Source organism: Gadus chalcogrammus, chromosome 16, assembly GCF_026213295.1.
Source record: "Gadus chalcogrammus isolate NIFS_2021 chromosome 16, NIFS_Gcha_1.0, whole genome shotgun sequence".
NCBI classification, from domain to species: domain Eukaryota; kingdom Metazoa; phylum Chordata; class Actinopteri; order Gadiformes; family Gadidae; genus Gadus; species Gadus chalcogrammus.
In genome coordinates, this window is record NC_079427.1 from 15,259,244 (window position 1) to 15,270,036 (window position 10,793).

Below are 10,793 nucleotides of genomic sequence, written 5' to 3' on the forward strand. Positions count from 1 at the left end.
ATACATTAGTGGAATGTTCAATTTACAACAGGGTAAGCTTATGTTTGCCTGGTAGAAATCTACAGCAATTGACAGATATGAGTCTAATAGATGTGTAAAAAAAAAAAGAAAGCAAAAATAACATTAAGCTCTATGGCCCATTTAAATCATTTCATTTAAATGAAAGGCCTATATTGTGTTCTTTATACAGAAGGTGCAACAAATGATGGATAGCAATAGGAAATGCATCATGGCCAGAGCTGAATAAGAACTGTTCTTTGTGAGCACACAGCTATGGGTTCTCCTCTCACCAGCTGTTGTTTTGCAGACCAAGCAACACGCTGTTAAAACTGGGTATTCCCACTGTCAGATCAGCTTGGGGTTTGCAATTACTATGATGACTGTGAACAGGTGAAGATCATGTCGCCCATGAAATGCCTGGATAAAAACACACGCACGCACACCCACCCACCGATCCATAGTCTAGTTCTTAACCGTAGCATCGATCATATCTATAGTACTAGTAGGCCTACCTTGTAGTTGAGATGGGCCAATTTGATAGTTTTTTTTTAACACTAAAATAAGAATGGAAGGTTTAACTACCATTCTTGCTATATAAATGCTATATAAATTTCATTTATTATTATTATTATTATTATTATTATTATTATTATTATTATTATTATTATTATTATTATTATTATTATTATTATTATTATTCTTAGCTGTGTCAGTGGCTCAGTCAGAAATACTATTTCGGTCTTTATTTAATATGTTTTTGTTTATATTTATGCATTTAATTGTTTGTCATGAATATTGAGTTCGCAAAATTAAGTAGGAACTGCGTTCGGCTCCACCGAACATTAGAGGGCGCAAACGACCGCATCGGTAAAAGGCCCACCGCAATAATCATTTCTAAACATTAAATAAATAAATAGCGTCTCGATCGCAGGTTGTTTACAAATTAAAAACAGAGGAAAAACTAATAAAAAATCGACCGTAACATGGGAAATCATTCACATAGCGTGGCTGGGGTCTGCCGCCCATTGATGCACGCCTAATTACACGTTTTTTTTCTACGTGAATATTAAGACCTCACCTTACGTGGCATCCTCAGCTCAGCGTTGCCCCCTTGCGCGGCTTTCTTAAATTACGCCATTATTTGTAATTTAAAGACAAAGCAACAGATGACTGACTACCGTTGATACTGATACAATAATTTAGCTTTGAAAGGAACAAATTATAACATAAATCAACTTAAAAAATTGAGGCAGATGTTGGTGTCCAATGTGTCAGTGGCTCAGTCATCTACTTGATGACACTGCTCCGTGGTGAAGACCTGTCCATCAGGCTGTGTTCCCCATGTAATCTTATATTGGTCAACGTTACGTTTTCCATCAGCTGTTGCTGGTAAACACAATGTTTTTTCTCTGTGCATCGCCCTACCATCACGAATCTATCCTTTATATGAATAAAAAATGACTGAGCACTTTAGTAGAGACAATGTCTTTTCAGGCCACTCTTTTGGAAGATCAATTAAGCACTTGTAGTCTGTGAAGCCATCTATTGTTATGGAGGTCGTTGCTACCTGTGTAGCAACCTACCTGTACTATAAGAAACACCAGCAACTGGTGTTTCTTAGCACAGGTAGGTTGCTAAGGTTTGAGAACAAGATTCAGGGCTGGGCTTTGTGTGATGATTTTGCAGTACATTCTTCTTCACTACCCTTCATGACAGTAGAGAGTCCATGATGTTTTGGGGTGGGAGCATATTAGGATTTCACAGTGAAGCATGAAGAACAGAGAATCACTATCTTGTTTTAAAATGCCTGCTTGTTGCTGGGTCATCAAGTCCTGCAGATCGGGTCATCTCATTCTTACTATCAGCGACCTGGACGAAACAGCGGCGATCAATTGAACAAGATGCAGATATAATGTTCTCTACCTGCCTTTAGTTTCATGGCGTTGTTGAGTCGAACTACAGGTGATCCAAACCGCTGGCCCTCGCCAATATGGGGAGAATCTTCAGATGGGCCGGATGTCGTCACAACACACGGTTCTTTGGATGAATCGTTCTATAGGGAATAAACTGATATTGATCAAACTCTTATTTAAATAAGCAAAAGCAGGATTTAATGAGTTGATAAACTATATGTTATTCCTGTGGATATGTAGCTACATGCTGTGAAGCAGTGTTACACCTCACTTCAGTGCTTATTCACTATCCACATCATGTAGTAACAATGCAATTAGGAGGTCATATGTATGTTAAGTTGTGTCTTAGCTTAGATTGTAAAAATACAAGTTCGCTGTTTCACGTACCTAGATTATGTTATGCAACAGGAGTTGTTACGCATACACACAGCAAACGTGTAACAAGCTACGTTAAAAGATTCACTTGTAAAACATGTAGAAATAGATCAAATTCCATGCCATGTTCTTATTATAAATGTGTAACAATAATTTCCTATAACTCACGGTGTATAGTTACAGGTTGCTCCATAATGTAAAAAGAGATTACTATCACAATATAACTCTTAACTTGATTATTATTAGATCGATTATTACATTACTTGTATGATTAATGAACAAGTACACTGTAATGTAGAGTATCGGTAGTCAGCAGTTCTAAATTTAAGCTTTTTGTCAGTTATCCAAACATAAAATGGGAAGCTGTGAGGAACTCCTGCCCTGAATACTACTACATGTTGAGAAAGCTTCAAAGTTCATTTTCCAAAACAATTGAGTCGCAAACACCAAAACTTGATTGGATTGTACATTTTATATTACATTCAAGAGGTATTTTTCAAAAATTTACAAAAATAATCCAATCAAAGGAACTACATACACTACTTATTTTACATGCAAGTCAGAACTGTCTAACATTACAGAGACATTGGCTTCTGCGATGACAGGGATTCTTTCTGACTTGTTGCTTCTCAACTGGCCATTTGTGACTTAAAATAAAGGTATCTATACAAAATACTCAGCCAAGACACATGAGGAGTTCTATTCAACAATACGGCTAATGAATTGTGGGATGAAGCTTTAAAATAAATATACATATGTTGTTGGTATGCAGACGTTTTGTGTTCTATAAAGCAATGAACTTTACTTTCAGTAAACCTTTTAGTGAATTAATAATGAAGCTCTCTGTTGATAATACACCTGAGAATCGACATGGATCTTTCTTGTTCATGTAATTTGCCACAGGATGGCATTTTAAAATGACAACCACATAGAAACACAACCTACACACAAAAACAAGAAAATGTGACCATCCTTGTTAACATATACAGACATATGACACAACATGGCTTAAGATATGAAAATGTGTGAGGACTGACTGGAAAATGGATATGGTTGAGTGGAAGGTAAGTTTACATTTCGTTTTGTGAAAAGCACACTACTTTTCAATACTACTTTTCACACTCACTGCGCTCTATGCCTGATTCCCCAACAACCATTGTGCAAGTACACTAATTCAATCATTTTCATGAAATAAACAGAAACAAAAAAAATATTTCTGCTCTCCATGGCCATTACACATAACATAAATATAACTACGCCACGCAAGACCATGTATCCATCTAAACAAAAATATCTGTTTCACATGAAAATATTTTTACAAAACCCTGATACATTTATTTTTTTCCTTGCTTTTTTTTGGAGCAACTTCAGCCTAAGCAGATCTTCAAGGGCTTTTACACAGTGGCATGGTCCAAAATTGCTGGACTGCAATTTGCAATTAGTTTTGTATGATTCTGTCCATGTCCGTTGTAGTGTTTACCTTTTACAAAACCATTATTCTCTAAAATATGTTCTTGTTAGACTGCTTTGTATAAATAACAGTACACATTATCATAATCAAAAGGGCACATCAAATTTTTTCTTGAAGGTCGTCAAAGTTTTGAGAGTAAAGTCTTATTTCAGAAAAATGAAACACAGTTTCATACAATTGTAGAAAAACACAGTCACAGTCCTTCTGTTAAATGTAATGTTATAAAACCTAAAGTGAAACGCTACTCCTATCAATAATATAGACATTTAACATCAACAAAAATACTTTGACCTAACAAATTACAAATTTATTTAGAGTTAACAGTTTAGGACTTGAGGCACAATTCTCCAGACAACAACCGGCTATTATTGGCTAAGTTATTGCAAGACATGTTCAATTACACACATATCTTAACAATATGTTCAATCTTCACCCTTTGCCTATTTTCTCCCTGTAACCATTTAGTCAGCGCTGCTCACTATCAGACTTTTAGTTTAAACACATTTAAAACAAAAAGTTGCACCTTTTGTCGGTTGTCTTGTCTCGAGGGAGAAGGGCCATAGGAAGAAAACATACAAACACGGAAAACAAAAAGTGCTGGTGTTCAGAGCAAAAATGGTTTCGAGCAGTAAACCAATCAAATCTCTTCTCTCGTATCTATGATTGGGAAATGGTAATACATTTCAGTTATAAAGAGAAAAATAAACCCAACAAGAACGCCATTGACATATACTTGAGCCTTATAAAAAAAACATAAATATAACCCTCGGTTTCTCAAAACCTACTGTAGGTGCAGCGATCCATGGGGTGGCCCCTGTAGTAGTCTGTTCTTAGGAGATGATCAGTCACAGACTGGGATTCCCTGCACGTTGTTTTTGTATGATAACAGTTGTATATGTACACATGTGTGCGTGCGTGTGTGCGCGTGCGTCTGTGTCTGTATCTCTATGTGTGTTTGTGTGTGTGTGTGTGTGTGTGTGTGTGTGTGTGTGTGTGTGTGTGTGTGTGTGTGTGTGTGTGTCAGAGGGACAGAGGGAGGGAAAGAGAGTGATAGGTAGAGTATGCATAAGTGGCGTCAGTATGGAGTGAGACGTCACAGACGCGTCTCCCGGTCCCTGCTGTGGTGCTCGGCCGTTGGCTGCGACCCCTCCGTGTCACGGACCACCGGCTCACGGACCGACTTCGTCTCAGGGACCACCGCCGCCTCAGGGACCACCGCCGCCTCACGGTCTGCCGTCTCGTCCTTCCCCAGCGCCTCCATCTCCGCCCCACCGTTGGCCAGCGCCCCCCGGACGGCGTTCCTCTGCTCCCTCCTCACCTGCTGCCGGAGCAGGAGGAACCCCGGGATGCACACCAGGAAGGAGGCGGAGCGCAGGCTCAGCGTCAGGCCCAGGTAGGCCGTCCTGCAGGGGGGGGTCACAGATGGGCGGCAGAAGCTCAGGAGGTAAAGCGGGTTGGCTGGCAACCGCAAGGTTGCTAAGTGGATCCCCGGCTCCTCCTAGCTGAGTGTCGAGGTGTCCCTGAGCAAGACGCCTCACCCTGACTGCTCCCGACGAGCTGGCTGTCCCCTTGCGTGGCTGACACCGCTGTCGGTGTGTGAATATGTGCATGAATGGGGGAATACTAGGCAATATTGTAAAGCGCTTTGGATAAAAATGCAATATAAATGCATTCTATTTACCATTTAGCATTGGACACGCAGAGGGACGGTACAACACACAGCTGAAGAAGTGCTTCTGGTGGTCTCATTGGTGAATGTATTGCGTTCGCTTCAGAAGACATTGAAAGAAATGTCTATGAAAGACTTGACAATGACAGTTTTATTTATTCAAAAGCTAGTTAGTGAAACTCGACACGTGTGGGCAGAAACCTTATTGTAAACTTTGTATAGCCTTTAACAAAGAAATTAAACCAAGACCTTATTTCACTTAACGGAACGCTTACACAATACCTTATATCATATTCTGTCCGGTCTAAACATTAGTTTGGATTATAGAAAATATATTGTCTAACTATATACTAGTCACTACAAATGTTACGTGAATAAAATCATCATCGAATTCACCATGTACACAACAAAATTACAGCTTGTACAGTTGGTCTTCCATAAATGAATAAGTAAAATATTTGAAACCTATCTGTATCAGTACCAAGTGCACTGAACATGTGTATTGATCAGGTTAACTAATGCATCCAATCAGATGAGGGGTGTACCTGTAGGCAGCAGTGTTGTAGATCCTGCAGGCCCCAATTCCACCACACCTCTTCTGACCCCACTTCAGACACGTCGTGTCAATGATGGCCCCGAAGTAGATGGGGGCTGGGATGCCGGCTGTTAGGGGATCAAATTTACACAATCTGGGTGGCTGCATTGTTCCAGGTGGTTATACATTTATTTACAAATCATGGCAAAATAGTGCCACCCATTGTAGACCTAAAGGAGTTATAACAGCATTATCAAATTGCTATGCATATCCCGTTGCCCACTCATTGGTTTGAGTTTGGCTTTAATGTGTGATAATCCGCATATAGCTGAACAAAACGTCAGTAAATGTAAGAGATACATCCATAAATGGGAGTAGAACGGTGATTTCAATGTTCCAACTTACCTAGGGTTCTTGTGGCTAGGGCATGGAAACCCAAGGCTAAAGACTTGAGCTGTGGTTCAATGCACCTGCATGACAAAATGCATATTAAATATGAAAATGAACAAATATGCAATATAGGCAGGTTAAATAACATGTTAACTTGATCTCTGCTCATAACACAAACATTGTATTATAAAAAAGAATCTGAAGAATAAACCACAAATCAACACATTTCTTCAGGTCAGGATGAAATGATTAGAGCATTTCCAAACATTTCCAGTCTCGACGATGCATTACCTCTTTTAAAAGCAGCAGGATACATGCACAGGGCTGACAGGAGAATGTGAGGCTTGTTAATTCAGTGTCATGTGTTCTGTGTGCCCTATAGGCTGTGGGTCATGAGGCCTGTCGACACAGACCCAACATTCAGAGGCTGAATAGTAACTCATCTATAATGGCTCTACTTTTGCATGGTTTTCTCACAAGATATCTCTGACATTTCACTTTAATTGCCATTGAGTTACAAAATTTCATGGCCAAGTCAAAGAGCATGGGGGATATCCACATGCGTATCTCTTGTCAATGAGCATAACTGTTCTTTTAATGACCTTCATGTTTAGCCTGATATAATCTGATTAACATAGATTATCCGTTCCCATAAATGAAGGGGGAAAAGATGAGAAAGAAAAGAAAACAAGCATTGGCAATAACGTTTTGCATAGGGGGCCACTGTTTTCCAGAAACCTGTGTGTGTGTGTATGTGTGTGTGTGTGTGTGTGTGTGTGTGTGTGTGTGTGTGTGTGTGTGTGTGTGTGTGTGTGTGTGTGTGTGTGTGTGTGTGTGTGTGTGTGTGTGTGTGTGTGTGTGTGTGTGTGTGTGTGTGTGTGTGTGCGTGTGTTTGTGTGTGTGCAGCACACATGTCTTGAATGCAGATGCAATGAGAGAGGCAGAGAATACACATTTATTCATAAAAGATGCATTGATCTGCCAAAAGGTTTGTCCTGGTTAATCAACGAGATCACGTCATCGCACGACTCCCTACGTTCAGAGGCTCTGTTCTGGACGTTCACCACGCTGCCATATGCTGCTGCTTGGACTGACAATTATCTCTTGCCAGCACTTGTTGTCCAACTGAAAAGGTTCTGACATGGCGTGTTCCTGCTTTGATGTGACCTCAGGCGCCTTCCCATTAATAACACAGCTGGAGCTTGGCCTGTTGTAGAAGGGTGAGCGTTTCGATAAGGATGTAGGAGCTTTTCCATTTTGTATTGCAGCGACTACTAAGCAGTTTAAATGGCTTTCATGGACTGCTTAAACGACTGGATCAACCGCTCCTCAAGCCCATTTGGCAGGATTGTTAGGCACAGAGGTGGTATGCTTGATACCAATTTGCCGGATGAAAGATGAGGATTCCTCGGGTGTAAATCGGCGGCCGTTTCAGGTAAATCTGTACTTTCAAAGACCGTCCAGAGGACTTCAACAGTTTTCGTTGATGTGGCATTTTTCACTATGAAGACCTCTAGCCACTTTGAATACGCATCAATCACCAAGTGGAACATTCAATCCAGAAAAGGCACTGCATAGTCTACGTTGAATCCTCTGTCTGGTGATCGATACCTGGCCACCATATGCAGCTTCTAGCTCACTACGCCTATGTGTCCCTCATGGGGTGCTTCAAGCACTTCAGAGCACAGCGTGGGCGGTCCAACAACCCTGGTGGCCCACGTGATGCTCCCATGACACAGATAGTTTCTCAGGTCGACCGAAGTACTCCAACTGTGTTTTTAGGTAGCAGGCCACCCTGCACCATCGTTTTTTTCTCGACCAGTCTCTTGATTGTTTTTTCGTACTGATGCCAGGCAAGTTCTCCTTCTCGGTCAGGGGGGAAAATCTCAGGCGGATCCTCGAATATGGAGTTTTCCTTTGGCTCACATGGCAGTGGTGGGAGTTCAACAGCATTTCCATGCTGTGTTGTTCCTTTGTACCATATCATGTGGTCCTGGGCGCCTAAGAACAATGCCCATCTCTGTGAGCATGCTGCATTCATAGCCGGGATCGATCTTCTCTCTCTTTCTTCTCCTTTCTTGAATGTCAGGTCACAGCCTTTGGTTCTCTCTTCCAGGTGACCTTCGCTTGAACCAAGTCATTCTTTTGATGTCAACTGACAAAAAAGCAATCTCGGCCAGCTCCTGTCCACACTCTGTTAGCTCTGCTTCAAGATAAGAAAGATGGGAGCATGGCCCATCAAATTAACATCATCCAAATAGTCCTAGGTGCCTGGAATTCACTGTAGGATCTGATCTTTAGCTTGCTGCCTAACAATACTAACCATATATAATATATATGACTCAGATCTGACATTATATATTATTTAACTACTGTCTGACATTATGTATCATATATCAGCTAGTTTCTGACATTATACATTATGTATTGAACTTATATATCTGACCTTATGAGCAGCATGTAACCGGGGGTCCCACCCAGAGATATGATGAAGGAGGTGATGACGGACAGAGCCAGGAAGTACGGGAACATCCGGTCACAGTCCTCTCTGTCGAGGCACTGGCCCGTCCTGGCTGTTAGGTTACCAGCAGTACCAACGCAGCTACACTGAGCGAAGACCTGAGGGGCGCACACACACACACACACACACATACACACACACACACACACACACACACACACACACACGCACACACACACGCACACGCACACACGCACACGCACACGCACACGCACACGCACACGCACACGCACACGCACACGCACACACACGTACGTTTATTAAAATACCTGCTTAAAGTCTCCCTAGGGTGTGGACCCTGGTATATTTGTAAACCATAATCCCCCTTAATGCATAGTAATTGTGTAGAATAAATAAATAAAATATTTATGTTTGGATCAATTGCGAATTTCCTATTGCTATTGATTTACTATATTATTTAATAAATACTGTCTCCAGTAGCTTTGTTATGCATCGGCTCCGTTCCTCATTAGCGTTCAAAGAAAGAGACCACATAACTTATTGATAGTCGCATGTAAAGGAAGCTGGGCTGAGCTACATCTGAGAACTCCATTGAAGGATTAAACCTGAGCTGGAATTTGATGTGAATAACATACAAATGTGAAAGATAGATGAGTTCGATAGAGATAGTTGGTTCAAATCTTCTGCTTCAAGCTTGTTTTACAAGCCCCCTGATGAGTTACAACGCCAAATGCAACAGGAGGGCTCTGGGACTTATTTCGCTGTGCTGGAGTCTGTGGCTTTAAAGGTAATCGCGTTATCTCCTATTAGACCATATTTTTTTTTTTAACATATTTTTGAGGATGTCGACACAAAGTATGACGTTGATGTATTTCATGAAATAAAAATCTTCAAAGATGATTATGATGTCAATAACATATATTAATTGATCATTGGTGCTCCAAAACAAGTAAAAACACATAAGAGGCTTGGGATTTCGGAAAAATGACACATGACTGTAACATAATTCACACATTCATACCAACAGGCCACATATGCCCTTGCCAATTAAAAGAGGCTTCTTTCTCATGCTAAGGAGGGATCCGGAGCCTAGGGAGGCGTCCAGCTCATACTGGAGGCCATTCATTATGTGTAAATTCTAGAGACCAAGTTGCAATGCCAACACATAGCGGCAAGGGACAGCATAAAGACACATACGGGTATCCAGGGGGCGGGGGTTCAGCACCATGCTTAGCCAATCAGAGCACATAACTGAGTCCACGCCTGCCCAGTAGATGAGTCACAAAACTTAGCCCAGGGGTCTAGAACGCTCCAGGTAACGCATCTTTCAGATGCCCTACTAAGTGTATCGCCACGCGGGCCCATACAATTCCCCTCCTTTTGCTTCATAGAGACTAGGCCAAAACTTTACCAAATAAAGTGAGGTAAAGCAATCCTGACTAGGCAGACTTTTTCCAAAAGAACACGGCAAGACCAACGTCCGTCAAAAGAGAGAACCTCAGCAGTCCTTAAAGCTACAGCTCTACAGAGGAAAGCCTTGGGGGAGGGGAGGGGGGGGGTACTGCTTACAGTGTTGCTCCCAGAGCCATCGGAGCGGGTGCAGCCGGCCAGACAGGGGGACACGTACGTGATGCCGTCCTCCCCACACACCGGGTCCCAGTCGTTGGCTGAACACACGCAGTCCGAGTTGCACGCTGTGAACGCCGAGGGCTTATCGAAGAGCAGCACGTCCATCCTGGGAGCACAGAGAGACGGAGAAGGCAGAGGGAGGATTTACAGACACAGTTACGAAATTATGATCTCTATGTGTGCACATGATGAAGTGGGCATGTGTCTCCCCCGTTTCATCTCACCCGTCGTAAGGCACAGTCACCCCGGCCACCTTGGCGTTCTCGCAGCTCATGGCGAAGAAGAACAAAGAGAGGAAGTAGCCAATCAGAGAGGTGCTGAAGGCAAAC

General features: G+C 41.9%; 1 protein-coding gene across 1 annotated transcript in view; it reads right to left on the bottom strand.

Annotated features, from left to right (window-relative positions):
• Positions 1-4,852: 4,852 nt before the first annotated feature.
• Positions 4,853-10,793, bottom strand: part of LOC130405630 (solute carrier organic anion transporter family member 1C1-like) — a 14,736-nt gene continuing 8,795 nt past the window's right edge. Inside the window, 6 exon segments of the mRNA XM_056610807.1 lie at positions 4,853-5,162; positions 5,974-6,091; positions 6,369-6,433; positions 8,800-8,972; positions 10,405-10,570; positions 10,689-10,793. The exon segment at positions 10,689-10,793 is cut by the window's right edge and continues 91 nt beyond it. Of these exon segments, the coding sequence (XP_056466782.1) occupies positions 4,853-5,162; positions 5,974-6,091; positions 6,369-6,433; positions 8,800-8,972; positions 10,405-10,570; positions 10,689-10,793 (937 nt within the window).